Raw genomic sequence first — 16,437 nt, forward strand, 5'->3', positions numbered from 1 at the left:
CTTTCACGTCCCCAGACTTCCTCTCAGCTGCACGCTTTAGAAGAGCAGAGCGTTATATGAGAACTGCTCTGACGGCTGCAGGTCTGTCCCGAATGAAAGAGTGCGTCTGGAGGAAAGTTTATTTGGCTGTCCGCCCCTCCACTCCTCTCTCGCCCCCATGAGCACTATTCCATGCCTCCATCCTCTCGTGGGACGGGCCGGAACAGGAAGCAGGCCTTATTGAGCGACTAGGAAGAGGAGTGGGAACAGAGACACTCCTAACAAACGCCCTGTGTGTGTGTGTGTCTGTGTGTGTGTGTGTGTTTGAGGATTCTTGGAGTGACTACTTGCTCCACTTTCGTCCTGAAGGATGTGCTGATTTGTGTTGAGTTATATAAGAAATAATTATATTTGTTTTTTTATTACTTTACCCTTGACCACAAAGAGGATTTGGTCAGCTCTGGTGAAGCCGTACAGTTGTCGTTTGTGAAGAAAGACAGCGAGTCGGAGGAAGATGGATAGAAAGTATGTTCTGGTGGGGTGTGTGTTGCAGCCCTGTGTGTGTGTGTGTGTGTGTGTGTGTGTGTGTGTGTGTGTGTGTGTGTGTGTGTGTGTGTTTGGTGGCAGGATGGAATGGTTCTCATTTCCGCTGGCTGGTGGGTGTGTGGCGGACGTGTGTGTAGGCTCTTACTGTGGCCTCAAGCCCAGAAACACACACACACACACACACACACACACACACACTCTCTCTCTCATGTACACACAAATACTACGAGCACAGTTGAAGCGTTAAACAGCAGAGTCAATCTTGCTCAGCACACACACACTTTTGCACATACACATGCAAACTTACAGCTGACCACTTCTCTTCCATATGGTAACAAATATGACTGTAGATAATATTGAACAGATATTGAACACTGATTACTGAGTGAATCTCACAATCTTGAAATATGTAGATCAAATTTTACATCAAAATTAAAAGAAAAAAAATCAATTATTCTAATATGCTCAATTTGGTGCGATTATCATAAATTATTATTGGTGTTCAATTATTAATGATGCTTCTTATCAATGTTGAACTTTTTTTTTGCTGCTTCATAGTTTTGTGGAAACTGTCATAGATTTTCATGATTCTTTATGAATTATAAATAGAAAGTTCAAAAAAGCAGCATTTATTTGAAATAAAAATGTCAGCAAATCAGTATATTAGAATGATTTCTGAAGATCATGTGACACTGAAGACTGATAGCTTCACCATCACAATAATAAATTACATTAATTGTAATATTTCACACTATTGCTGATTTTGCTGTGTTGATCAAATAAATACAGGTTAGGTTTAAAAAAAAAATCAAATTCAAAAATATAAAACAGTCTTTAATTAAAAAAATGAAGAAGTATGCATCTAGGCAATATTTGTTGCACTGCTTTGAATGGAGAAAAAATAAAAAAAAGATTAAGAACATTAATGTATAAAAAATGTTAATGGGATAATGTTGCTATTCGCAAAAAAAAAAAAAAAAAAAAAAAGTTAATGTTCAATAAAAAATATAATGTTTTTGTGAGCGTCAGCCACAAATATTTTATAGCTTCCACTCTTTCAAAGTTAGTGTGCATCCATATCAAGCGTGCTGGAAATCTCATGTTTAGCTTTAAACAAAACGGCTTTCTTTTAGCCTCGCCTCCAGTGAGATCCTTAAAACACACCGGCTTTGTTTTCTGCCGCGCCGCAACACATTTAATCAGCCGTAAGCCAAGATACCATGAAAGACAAGATTCCATTAGTGCATGAATAGCTCAACGTTTCTCGTTGTTCTCCCGGTGTTCATCGGTGGAAAGTATTTATAATGTGATCCTTCTGAAAAGCTGTTGAAACTCTAATGGCTTCAGACAGATGTCGGCTCTCTTAATGTGATAACTCATTTCTAAACCAGGTGAGTGCATGCCTTTGAGTGTGTGTTTTGCTAACAGAAGTCAGCAACAGTTTTGAATCATTCGAGTAGGACTCCATTATATCTGCCGGCCGATATGCATTAGGGGGAGGTAGTTTAGAGTTGGTTCGTTGAAGTTTTTGTTGATCAAGATGGAATGTTGTTTTTCTGATATGTGTCATGGCTAGATATCTTACTGATAGTGATGATGGTCTTAGCCAGCACCACTAACTCTTGGTCATATGTAAAGCTTTATTCAAATCCCCAACAGTCTGCTTTAGGTGCTTAACTTGTCCTGCAGTGTGCTACAGACATGGATGAATCCTCAAATCATCAAGAGAGAAACCTCTTGAAGAGAGATGCTGGTCCTTTTTGAATACTTTAAGTGATCGGACTTAATGGGATAATAATTCACCCAAATATTTAGAGCTGTTTTTCTGTGTACATGGACCCTATTGACTTTCACTGCACAGATAACAGCAGACACAGATGCAAAGAACACAAAAACAAACCACAAACAAAAACTGATCAAAACAACACAAAACGACACCAAAAACCAAACAAATCATCAAAACAAAATATACAAATTAGTCAATAAAAACTAAAACAAAAAAACAGTGCAAAATATTAAAGAACAACACATAACAAAAAAACAAACAAACAAAAAAAAAAGCTTCCATTAGTTAATGTTAGTTATTGTATTAATTAACATGAACAGACAATGAACAATACATTACTGTGTTTATTCATCTTTGTTAACGTTAATTAAAATAGTTATTCATTGTTAGTTCATGCTAACTCACAGTGCATTAACTAATGTTAACAAGCACAACTTGTGATTGTAACAATGCATTAGTAAATGTTGAAATTAACATTAATAAATGCTGTAGAAGTATTGTTCATGCTTAGTTCATGTTACCTAAAGTAGTTAACTAATGAACCTTACTGTAAAGTGTTACCAAGAAAACAAAAAAAATGACACAATAATAAGACAAAACAAAACAAAAAAAGAATAACACCATGCAAAACTATAAAAAAAAAAAACATGACACACAAAAAAATAAATAAAAATAAGAACAAAAATATGCATACAAACACAAAACAAGAAAATGGAAACATTTTCCAAAATATATATATTTTTTTGTTTAGCAGAAGAAAGGTTTGAATTAATAATGACAACATTTTTTCAGTATTTTAGCCTGCACTATCCCTTTAGGATATCCACCTTCTAGACAATAAAATGGGTGGAACAATCCCATAAACTTACATTTGAAGGAGCAACCCAAGCCATAACTAGATACCAGAATGTATCGAGACATGGGTGGGCTCTTGTGACTTGGGCCAGTACGTAACCACCCTAGTAAACACCCTGCATTGGCAAATACAAGCAGAGAGATGACATACAGTGTGTTTAGAGTCTCCTATGGTGCTTAAAAGAGATACAGGGCTGGTCAAACATGCGGACCAAATAGAAATAGAAAACCTATAATAAAGGCTTCTGTTTTCAGGCATGACACAGCACCCAGCGTTTGCACTGCACAAAACACAGTGAACTCTGTAAACTCATGCACAGACGTACTGTAACACAAGAGCATGGATAGCTGCAGCCTTCACCCCGTCCAGACTCTGGTTTGGCTCACGGAGCCGTGTGTGTGTGTGTGTGTGTGTGTGTGTGCCGCTGCTGCAAACAGCCGACTGCGACTTCATCCAACTGTTATTTCTGTCATTCTCTGTCAAGCGGCTACCACACCCGCAGTCAGACCAGACGGGTGTTAAATTATACAGCCTACCAGCGAGGTGGAGCGTAAGTGTGTGTGTGCAGTCAAGCGATGTACAACCAAACATCAAGAGAGCTTTTAGACGGGACGGGCACATGATCCTGTGTTTGGGTTGGGCCGTCCTCTAGTCCGTCTGAAGAGTTCGTCTAGATTACAGCGAGTGTTTTTAGATCTCCTACTTCCAAGAACAGCACCCGTAAACTGTCATTACAGACAGAGCAGGCACTAACCTCAGGACCTGGAATATTCCTTGTAGCATGGTCAAGTTTTTATTTTACCAGTCGAGTGTGGGTAGAAATAGATGATGCTTATAAACTGATGAACACATGATAAAGCCATCTATTGAGCATTGTTTTGTATTATTTAATCTTTACTGTTGTTTTATGTGATTGTTTGACAGCTTACGATACAGTATATGTAAATTTGATCTTTCTGTCCAATATAATGCATGCATCCAGCCATATCCTAGTTTTATTTTATGGAATTTTATGGACAGTGTGTCTTACATTTCTGGAAAAATCATGCATTTTATGTATTATTTTTAATTTATTTTCTTGAATTGGTCAAATCCCTGAATTATTTATTAGTGAATCATTCTAAATTACAATAATAAAATAAAAAATATCCATCAGTAATTAAAAATGAATGGTAAGAATAATTAAAACAATGTGGGAAGTCAGGACTTTTATCCACCAGTCTTTCAGTCTTTAAATATTAAGTTTCTCTCTCTCTCTCTCTCTCTCTCTCTCTCTCTCTCTCTCTCTCTCTCTCTCATAAATTAGTTTTACATGTTAGTGGAGTTTTGGTGCTGTCATCACCTTGGGTATTTATAATCTTTATTTGTTTATTTCTTTAAACCTTTTTATTTTCCTTTTTTTTAAAGGGTAGAGAAAATCTGAGTTTGTTGTGTTTTGCTATCAAAGTGGCCATAACATAATGAATCTATTTTAGATTCAGTTTGTCATTTTAAGTTAGTTTTATGTTTGTATGAATTATTAATCCAGTCGTCACACTTGACATTCGTGCAAAGAAGAGAGATAGAGTGGAGTCATTGGGCCAAAGTAGTGTTTTATAAATGGAGGGTGCGTGTGGGTGGTGGGGCTGGGTCCTGTGACGTCCTCACTGTGATATTGTGCCGCTCCCTTCTTTACTTCCTGTGGGAAACAGTTTAGGGCTTGTCTTAACAGGCCAGCGCTCTCTCTCTCTCTCTGATTCTCCTCTTTTCGTGTAGTTTTTCTAGCTCTAGCTCATCACTTTCTTTACTAATTTGACCCAAAGGTGGAGAAAGTTTATGCATCACCTCTCACGGGGTTTGAACTTGCAAAAAAGTTTGAGATCTTAATCTTAATCCAAACTTTTTGATGCCAAAGCCCGAGGAATACCATTATCCATTTCCTAAAATGTTAATGGGCCTATATATATTCATTTTTAAAGATTCATTTATATTGTGTGAGAAAAATTTTTATCTGTACTTTTGATAGACAAAATGTTTTTTACAAAATGAAATATCATGCTTTTTTATTTGTTCTATACATCATCTCCTATTGTCAGTAAAGGTTTGCACGCAGCTTGAAGATGCACTATGCACCGTATCTTCACCTAAATTCCCCAAATAGTGCACATAAGAACATACATTTATAGCTCCTTGACCCTAAAACTGTCCTCCTACATCAAGGCTCAAAGCTTTGGTTAAACAAGTCGCTTTTTTCAGTAGTTAAAAGAGAACAAAACGGTGTGGGTCATGTGTTTGTACTGTTCCTCAGTGCTCCCATGGGATGCGAAGTCGAAACGCAGTCAGGCCTCAAACCAAAGCGGCCGACTCTGTTGCTAAGTTACAGTTTAGAGTTCTCCTATTTTTAGTTTCCTGAGACCAGGCTTCTCACCCAGAGATTATATTTTCATTTGGAATAGAAACAATAAAAGAATCCAGATGAAATGCCTCCGTGCCATTTGTGTAATGAAGTGATGCTGTTAAAATGGGCTGATGCTGCAGGAACCTCCTCAACACGTTAATTAACGATGGTCTGGTGTAGAAACAAACACTGTGGTTTTCTGTGTTGATTTCCCTCTCCATATAGACTGTGGAACACTGTGTAGTGTATAGATAGTTTTAGAACGATGTGAATTATAAGATGAAGACTGCAGTCATACCATTGGCCTAGAAAATGCAATATGACTGGACGCTCTCTTATAGTGGCTGCCATGTGGAGGTCAAATAAGTTAATTTTTTTGTTGTTGTTGGTAGATATATCTACCTGTTGTAGATATACCTTCCTCCTCCAGAGCTAGTGGGGGCAGCAAACCAAGAAAAAAAACTAACAAAAAAAACGCGACTGCTAATTTTTAATAGCAAAAACTTCTGTAAAAAGCAGTCCAAACTCTATTTTCACCATTTTTTTCCCACTGTCCTCCATTTGTTTACTCTAAAGTCATATTTGACCACGGGAAATCTTGTATGCTGTTTTGGTCACACCGCAGCACTACACGCACTGTAGGAACAAAACTATTAGATCTATTTTTTATTTTTTTTATCGTTATGTTTGTTGTCCCTTCAGTGATTTGCCTTGTATGTCTGTGTTATGTGCACAACACGTTGATCATTTTCTCTTCTGTCTGTGCTCTTCTGTGTGCACAGGTACAGCAATGTCTTCCCCAGTCTGAACATGGCGGTAAAACGCAGGGAACAGGCTCTTCAAGACTATAAGAGACTCCAGTCTAAAGTGGAGAAATATGAAGAAAAAGAGAAGACTGGGCCCATCATGGTCAAACTCCATCAGGTACAACCACTTCTTCTATTTAATTGAAAGGCAAGACTTCCTTTCCAACAGCATCGTACTTTCAGCCATTCATTTTCGATGAGTCACTGATCGCCTACTAATACCAAAAAATCCTTTAATGCAAGTTAGTTCACTCAGCGGTCACGTTGGTAACACCCCAGGTAGCTGTTTTCTATGTATATTACAATTACAGCTCGTGTCTACATGAATGGGGAAAGATAGAAATCAAATTGGTAAAGTTTTATTTTTTCTATAGTAAAAACATTCAATTAAACCAAACCCTAACCCTTTGTTATGTTAATTAATATTGCTCAATATTTATTTGTGTAATTACATTGTAACAAAGACACATTAAAATAAAACGTGATTTTCAGACTTGTCCAGCTTATGCACAATCTACAGTAAATAAACTCCATGTAAAAGATTTTCTCTTTTAACAAAGATGGGGCGTCCATTACTTCAGCCGTTCATTGGGATAAGTAAAAAAAAAAAAAAAAATGGAAACACTGCTTCTGTCTTAAAATTTGCCTATGTACAAGGAGCTATATATAATTTATGGCAAATTATAGCTAATTTTAATACATAGTATGCATCGAGTTAACACATATTTTTGCTGTAGCAGTTCACTATAGCTGTCCTTTTAAAGTTATGTATTCCGTCATCTAAAATTTGGAACGTAACATTGGTTTGATGTATTTTGTGTTTAAGCATATATATATATATATATAAGCATATATATATAATCAGAGAGCGTTTCATTGAAGCCTAAAAATAATCACCAGAAGTAAAGCTAAATGTAGGTTCTAAACAAAAACACCAAAGTCACATGACTTCAACATCTATACTGTAAGGCCCAATCCCAATTCTATTTTATACCCCTTCCCCTACACCACCGCCTACCCCTTCCCCTTGTCCCTTGAAACAGTGTAAAGTGGTAGGGGTGAAAATATTCCCCTAAGGATTGGGACACCACTACTATGCCGTCACACGTCATCATTCGTCGTCTAGCTCTTACAATACACACACATACTGGTGTGCTGGAGTAAATAAGAGCCTTTAATTATCATTCTGGATTAATGAGCTGCTTACTGACACACAAACATATCGGAAATCGCGCAGCTCATACATCCAGGAGAAAATAAACTTGTCAACGCTGCCCCACTACTTTTATTAAATGCAGTTTAAATACTGAATCGCTACATTATATTTAACAGCAACGAGAGGATACAATCGCTGTTTTTAAGTAAACTCACTCTAAAAAGAAACTCACAAACGCGAATACACGCAACTTCCATTTTTTCTCTCTCTCTCTCTCTCAATATTTGAGAAAGGGGTTTAGCGTTTTATAATTATTGGGGGGACTATCCCCCCTCAATGTCTACTGCAGTTATCGCCCTGATGTCTTTATTGATATGACATTAGTGATTTTTTGCAAACATTTTTTTGAGTAACATGACCATTATTATGAACTCACAATTGAATGTAACATAAAACAAATTATTACTTTTGGTTAAAATCTTTGTTTATGCCAAAAAAGCATATTTGTTTTATGCCAAAAAAGCATATATTTGTTCGCTCTAGCAGCCATGTTGCCGAGATATTTCATACCCCTTCGTTTGAAGTGTGGTCCCGAAAAATCTTCGTTTGAAGGGCTATCTGGCCCTTCCCCTACCCCTCCAACCAAAAGAGAATCAAGACAAAGGGGAAAGGGGAAGGGCTAAGGGGTAAAATTGGGATTGGGCCTAAGTCGCAAACAGCTATTTCTATCTTTAAAAAAAAAAAAAACATTTTCCTTAAAGGTTTGAGTTTATAGAACAAGTATAAACACACCGAAACTGTCAGAAAGCTACTAGCGAGTAGATGAGTTAACCTGTTGAGTATAATGAACTATAATGTCCTTGACAACCTCTGTAGTCCCATTTAACCTTTTCAATTAAATGTTTAAAAAAATAAAAATAAAAAGCTGAAAAGTAGTGCTGCGTCCGACTCAGTGTTCATTTCGTTAACGAAGACGACAACGAAAAATATTAGTTAACGAACATTTTTTATGTGACTAAGACGAGACGTTGACACGCTAAAAATAAAATCTGATGACGAAATTATGATGAAATGTATGCCAGTTCAACCCAGTTCATGCACGGAGTTAATTTCTTACGAGCTGATTACCTGAATCAGGTGTGTTAACAAAGAGAAAAGTGCAAAATATGCAGAGCAGTGGGGTGTGAGGACTGGAATTGAGAACCGCTGCTATAGGCTATTGTCCTTCAAAATTCGCGTCCCTGTAGTTGGATTGCGATCAGATAAGGAAAGGGCTTTTGCATATCTAGTCAGTATAGCAGTATAGTATAGCAGCAGTGGATGGATAGACTAATAAAATGCGAACTAGCGATCTGAAACAATGGCCTCAGCACCCGAAGGGTTAGGGATAAGGTAACCAGATGCCGTTTTTCCCGGGAGTCACAATTCGTTGTCGATTAACTTAAAGTTAGTGAAGGCAGGATAGGTGGAATCACGCTGATAGAAGTGCTCTCTCTCTCTCTCTCTGTTCTCTCATACAGCGCGATCAGTTCTCAGTGCTCAAACACACACAACAGTCCAAATGTTTATCGTGTAGACTTTACACAGGAAGTCCATAACCTACTGCATTTATGTGAGATACTTTACCCTGTAGAGTATCTCACATAAATACAGTAGGTTATGGATTAAGTGAACGTGAACAGGTGAATGAAAACTGAACGTGTGTCAGTATTTCATGCATGCCTTCCGTCTTAAAGCGACAGCATTCCAAATTAAATACCTATCTGTCATTAATGTTACCCAACAGAAGATGTTTAAAGAGAGAAGAATTAATGATTATTTTAATTTGAAAACTACATATAAAACAATTTGGCTAAAACTATTGACTAAAAGTAATGACTAAAAGTTGACAAAAACGCAATGACTTTTCGTCGACTAAAACTAGATTAAAACTATGAAAGACTCGAATGGCTAAAATGTGACCTAAGACTATTAATTATTTTCATCTCAAAACTAAGACTAAATCAAAAATGCCTGCCAAAACCCATTTGAAAAGCCCATTTAATTGGGGATGATGGAATCGGAAGTGCTTAAAATGCTCATTTATGGGTTTTGGCTTATACATCATCCTTGCAGCACCGTGGGGTCAATTTTGATTTCATGTTGAATACTAGGGCTCAGAAAGACCCAAAGCCATCCAAACTAAGAAACCCTTCACACAACACAGTTTTCATCTGGTCTTTATACATCTTACTGTAGTGGATGCTTGTTCTCGAGTGTGCTGGACCTTATGAATCATCGGGTTTTATTATCATCTGTCCACTCTCATGCAGGTATTTTTAGCATGCAGCAACAAGTGAAGGAAGCTGCTCTGGATGGGTGCAGAAGTATTCAGAGCACATGTATACATGCGAGCGAACTCACCCACGCAAGAGAAACAGCCTCTCAACTCAGCTGCACTTTTTCAAGAGGCTGCGCTCAACACACACTATGGGATAATTGGGTTTCACACACACACACACACACACACACATGATCACTCGCTCACGGTAACACGATCCAGCGAACATGAGCAAACAATAATTGTTCTTTTTGTTGCACACTTCTGGGTCATTATGCATGTGTATGTTGAATGTGAAGGACTGTACATGTGCAAACAGATACAGATGGGTGCCTGGAAAACTTCTACATATATGTACAGCCCATCGCCCACACACACACACACACACACACACACACTGAAGGACTCAGCAGGGCCGTAGAGGATAGGAGAACTGATAGTGTGTGCAATCACATTTAAACATATATAGAAAGCAGGTCATATCCTAGCAGAGGTCAGCACTTATAGATCGCTTCCCCTCCCTTCCGCTGTGCTGATCAGTGATTGCATCATGAACGTTGCTCTTCCCCACCTCCACACCCTTGAAAATAAACTGGCCTCACACAATTGTTTTGTTGTTATTCTAATGACACACCATAACAGCTTGCTTTAATAAATGGCAACTCATCCTGGGGTAGGCAGTAGTTATATTGCTGCTTATGTGTGGGTTTTGTTTTTAGGCCAGAGAAGAACTGAAGCCCGTCAGAGAAGACTTTGAAGCCAAGAACAAGCAGCTATTGGACGAGATGCCCAAGTTCTACAACAGCCGCATAGACTACTTTCAGCCCAGCTTTGAGGCTCTGATACGAGCTCAGGTGAGCATCAAATATACACAGCTCAGAAGCAAAAAACAAAACTAAAAAAACTCAAACTAAAAAAAACATGTCAGTTACGTAGCCCCGTATGATGGATTTACTGGGAACATATATTTATATTTTCTTTCACACACATATAGTGTATGTATATATATATATATATATATATATATATATATATATATATATATATATATATCAGCCAGAGATGGAATAATTTTAGACTGTATTGAGTCTTCCTATTATAAGTGAACTTTTTATGACACTAGTAAATTTACATTTAGTCAATTAGCAAACGCTTATATCTAAAGCGACTTACAAATGAGGACAATGGAAGCAATCAAAAAGAAGAAAAGTGCATTGATATAAAAGTTCTATAACAAGTCTCAGTTAGCTTAAACGCATTACACGTAGCAAGGGCTTTTAAATAATACAATAAATAAAAAGAAAACTGATATAAGAACAAGAAATAGAAAAAGAATAGAGCAAGCTATTGTTAGAGGTCTGCAGAGGGGTGCAGAGCGAGTGGTGGTTTTGTATGCAAGCATCAATGTCTTGAATTTTATGCGAGCAGCTATTGAAGCCAGTTCAAACTGATAAACAGAGGTATGACGTGTATTCTTTTCGGCTCATTAAAAATTCATCTGGATTAATTGTAAAGGTTGGATAGAACTGGCTGGAAGACCTACCAAGAGAGCATTGCAATAGTCCAGCCTGAACAGAACAAGAACTTGAACAAGGAGTTGTGCAGCATGTTCCGAAAGACAGGGCCTGATCTTCTTAATGTTGAATAAAGCAAATCTGCAGGACCAGAAAGTTTTAGCAATGTGGTCTGAGAAAGTTAGCTGATCATCAGTCATAACTCCAAGGTTTCTGTCTGTGTTTGAAGCAGTTGATGTGCCCAAATTGATGTGGAAATTGTGATGAAACGATGGGTTTGCTGGAACCACAAGCAGTTCTGTCTTGGCAAGGTTGAGTTGAAAATGATGGTCCTTCATCCAGTAAGAAATGTCTGTTAGACAAGCTGAGATGTGAGTAGCTACCGTCGGATCATCAGGATGGAATGAGAGGTAGAGTTGAGTATCACCAGCATGTCAGTGGTATGAAAAGACATGTTTCTGAATGACAGAACCTAATGATGCCATGTAGACAGAGAAGAGAAGTGGTCCAAGAACTGAGCCCTGAGGTACCCCAGTAGTTAGATTTTGTGACTTGGACACCTCACCTCTCCAAGATACTTTGAAGGACCAATCTGATTGGGAAGACTCAATCCACTGGAGTGCGGATCCTGAGATGCCCTTTGCCAGTAGGGTTGACAGGAGGATCTGGTGGTGAATCCCGTCAAAAGCAGAAATACAGTAGAAAGTATAGAATGACAGTAGAAGCTCAAGAATGAAGTAGGAGAACAAAAATAACAATGTCTGGTTCTACAACATATGATGCTGATCAAGTGTACAGTGCAAATGATGTACATTGGGACAAAATAATAATACAAAATACAGTGTTGTGGCTGTAATAAAATAATTACGACTGGTACATTTTCTTAATTCACTTTCTATTAGCAGGCAAAAAGTTGGAGTTGAACTGTAAAATTGTTTAAAATATGTCCTCTTGTCTTCTTAAGTTTTTTTTTTTTAGATAGCATTTTATGTATCTTAAATGCATACAATTAAATATTTTCATGCTTTTTCATAGTTTGACAAATGTACAAGTAACGTTGTCATAGTAAAATATTTATAATATTCATTTAACTTTTTTTTTTTTTATATATATATATGTTGTTTTTAATAGGAATCAAAAGCCAAAAATCTAAATCAATAAAAAATCAAGTTGAACAAACACCCTATAACACACAGAGTAGTACATTTGAAAGCTTACACTCTCTCCACCCAGATCTATTGTGATTAACCCTGAGAAACACACACACACACACACACACACAGAAACATTCCTTTATGCTGTGTTAACACACTGTCTCACTCTACACACTTTCCCTCTATTTAATGTGATTAACCCCCACAATCCTGCCTGCTTATGTCCACAGCTCAGACTGAGTGTTATTTTAAGGAGAATTTGTGTGTGAGAGAGCTAAACACTAGAATCTAATGAATGTAGTAATATTGATACTTTAGCAACATTTAAGCAGCGTTTGTGTTTTTCTTTTCTTTTCTTTTCTTTTTTTTTTTTTGAAGAGACACTCCATTCCTGGCTTGATAATGAAGATATTTCATGAAGATTTTGTCCCTCTCCCTTCTCAGTACTGTAATCTGAAAACATTATTGATGCTATTATTATTATTACACATTTTCTTATAAGAAAACTACTACATTTAATTATTTAAAATGTGTTGCTATATTACAGTAATCAAAATGAGATTTTACATCTGAAATGTTTTTGACTGGTGTTTTGCGATTTACCCAAATAAGTACTCTTTGTAAAGTTTAAATGACATGGTCATATTTTCTTTGCTCCATTTTGGTTTATAAGTTTACTTAATTAGAAACTGTCTGTGTCACATCTTAATTCCATCCCTAGTCTTAAAAATTAAGATGTTTTCCTGGCATGGTTCCATCAAGAACATTCATGGAACCCTTCCCCTGCACAAAATGTTCTTTACAGTGGAATAAGGTTCTTTAGATTATGAAATGTTCTTCACACTTAGGAAAAAAAAAGGTTCTTTTAGGAACGGTTCACTGAAGGGTTATTTGAGAAACCAAAAATGTTTCTTCAATGGTATCACTGTGAGAAAAAAAGTGGCTTATGTCCCAGTCAGTTATTTTTGTGTTGGTGAAAATCTGACTGTACATCACTTATATATATTTTAGCAAGACAAGAGCACTGTATTGACCAATCAGAATCCAGAACTGGAACGGTCTATTTGATAACAAGGCTGATTTTGTCTTCTGGTCTACTAGTATGGACCAATAAACACCAATTGAATTCCGCTTATAAATGTCATGGATGGAACAACATCAAGCTTCCTTTAGTTAAAACCATTGCGATCTTTACGGAGACAACAGTCTTTTATGATCGTTTTTGTGTAGCAACACTTTGTTTTGTTATGCTTTTGTCATTTACTCTATTGAAAACCACATGTGGGTGCTCTGTGGAAAAAATAAAGGTTATAAATAAATGAACACATGAATGTTAAAAGCTGATCATAGATCAGGCCTGAAATGCAGTCTTTCCTTGAGCTTTCGGCTAACAGATGGGCAGCAGAGAGAGAGCGAGAGAGAGGTCTAGCAGATGACAGAGTCTCATTCATCAAGCACTTTCTGTAACCCAGAGTGCCATACCTCCAACACCCACATACTCCAAGACACAGTCACCAACAGCAGCTCTCTGTGATGAGGTAGAGGAGGGTGTCTCTCTGTCTGATAGAGGGTGTAGGTGGACTCCTGAGACTGCAGGCCTTATTACTATAGGTGCACTCTGGAGACGCTACCTCCCTCTTTATCAGATGGACGTCAGATCAGACAGTTTCTGTTTGTGTTTCCAGTAGTCCTGGAGTAGACACGGTTTGACTCACTGAACATTCAGTCATGCTGAGAGTCCCTCATCCTGCTGAGTAATTCGCACACAGACACAGAGCCTTATATATCAGAGGATGAGGACAAATAGAAATTTGGCCTAAAGAGAGATACATGCACGTACATCCTGGATGGCCAGGGAATGAGCCAAATTTACACCCGCAGACTGGTTTCCCAGAAGTCACTGCATTGAGTTCTTTAAGTCTTGACTTGTATGAGTGGGAACTCTTTGGACGAATACAAAATATGATATTCAAAAACCTCATCTTAAGCATAGGTTGAAAATCAATGGCGGTCCTAGTACTGAGCCTTGCAGTTCTCCATACAAACCTTGTGATCGATATGATCCCTCTTCATTAACTGCTACAAATTGATAAAGTGAATGACGCAGACCACTACATTGTCACCCTATTGGGCATTTAAATACGACACATTCTGGCATGCAGAAACTACTGGACCAGGAGTAGCCATTTTCTTCTCCTGGAAGGATACCATCATGGAAAGTTTACTTCCAACCCTAATCAAATACTTTTAAACCAGCTAATCAAAAGTGTTCAAGATTACTTGAAAATTACCGGCAAGTCTGATGCAGCTGGGTTGGAACTGAAGCCTGCAGGAAGGTAGTTCTCCAGGAGCAGGGTTGGAGACCCCTGAGCTAGACAGGGCATCTTGGAATGAAGAGAATGCAGGGTTTTCAAGAAATGCTCTGTGTTCCAGAGATCAAATTCATCAGTTCTTGTGGCAGCATGCTAAAGAATAGCTTAACACCCAATCCAGCAGGTCCATTGATTGTTCGGATACTGACATCACATGGGTAATTGTACAAAATCAAGATTTTTGCAAGGAGCTCTGTGCCTCAGTGGGTAGTGCTGTAACCTCACAACTAGAATGTCCCGGCTTCCTTCACTTTCCCACGTAATCCAAAGACTTGCAGGTCAGGTGAATTGGAAACAATAAATTGTCAGTAAGTTTGAATATGTATATGAATATGCACAGAGGACAAGTGATGTAAAGAATGGATGAATGGACAGTTTTACAAAATCCGTAATTGTTCCAAATGGATTTTATTTTTATTTTTTTACCAAATTTTGCTTCCACTTATTGAGTCTTATAAGGTAGTCTTGTGTTTACAGCTCACAAGGTCCGTGGTTATGGAGTGTTCTGAGGTGACGTAATGTATAATATGTAGACCGACTCAGTTTTTGGATGCCTGTGGCCTACACTGTAGATGGTGTGTTACATGTGTTACAATTTGTGTGTGTATATGTTTAATTAGTTAATTAGGCATTTGTTTAGAATATATTAGTGTGTGTGTGTGACAGAAGCATAAATACTAATTCCCTTTGAAGCTTTTTCTGGTCAAGAATCACACGCTTAAACAGGAAGGGTCTGTCTTGATGATTTGTTCAAGAAAGACCACATTTTGATTTTGTTTTTTCTGTGTGTGATTTTTAAAGGCCGATAAATCTAAAATCAACGAAACCACAATGCTATCTCATTCAAATCCTGGCGCAGCCGTCTCCACAAATAGTTAAACAGACAGCAGCAAAGCAGTGATTGGAAATGTGTGTTGACTTTGCGGTCAAGAATATACTTCCATCTGAAAGTAATAAGTACAGATTGTTTAATGGACTTAACTCTGAATCAGGATTCAGCAGTTCTTTGAGGATTGCACATTTTCTCGCTACTAACGGCCTTAAAATACTGGAACGTATCATGGCTCCAACCACACAACCTTATATACTTGAATTGTAGTTTCTATAGACCTGAATCCAACCAATCAAATTAGAGCTTGCCACTTTGATAAAGCTCCGGTCTTTGCAACATGTATGGCACGGCTCACGAACGGTCTGTGGGTGTGCTGCCTGAAACCGAGACATAAATATGGTGCCATACCTGCGTTTTAGTTTGTGTGTGGTGGCATCATTCATTGGTTGTTTTGATTGATCGCTGACAGGTCCAAGGCGGATTTTCCTCTGAACTAGTTTTCCTTCCAGTCCCACGTGCTGCATGGCAAACAGATCCCCTCACTGCTCTTCATGTGGTGAGACCGCCATAAACAGGACAGACCAGTATCCGCTTCCATTCAGCACTGGGCAGGAACTGGCCTCTCATAGATCACAGAGGGCCACTGACGGCCAGCGTGGAGTCTTTGATTAGAGTCTGAAGTCATTTCGAGCAATCCCAGAGGCAGTTTACGCAATCTATTCAAAAGAGATGTGCTCCA

The 16,437-nt window shown here is 37.9% G+C and overlaps 1 protein-coding gene across 2 annotated transcripts in view; it reads left to right on the forward strand.

Annotated features, from left to right (window-relative positions):
• Positions 1 to 16,437, forward strand: part of LOC128018265 (bridging integrator 3) — a 46,421-nt gene that overhangs the window by 27,134 nt on the left and 2,850 nt on the right. For both annotated transcript variants that reach the window (XM_052603684.1, XM_052603682.1), the window contains 2 exons: positions 6,327 to 6,468; positions 10,546 to 10,680. In XM_052603684.1, the coding sequence (XP_052459644.1) occupies positions 6,327 to 6,468; positions 10,546 to 10,680 (277 nt within the window). The remainder of the gene's footprint in view (positions 1 to 6,326; positions 6,469 to 10,545; positions 10,681 to 16,437) is intronic.

The sequence above is a fragment of the Carassius gibelio genome, chromosome A8, assembly GCF_023724105.1.
Source record: "Carassius gibelio isolate Cgi1373 ecotype wild population from Czech Republic chromosome A8, carGib1.2-hapl.c, whole genome shotgun sequence".
Taxonomy (NCBI): Eukaryota; Metazoa; Chordata; class Actinopteri; order Cypriniformes; family Cyprinidae; genus Carassius; species Carassius gibelio.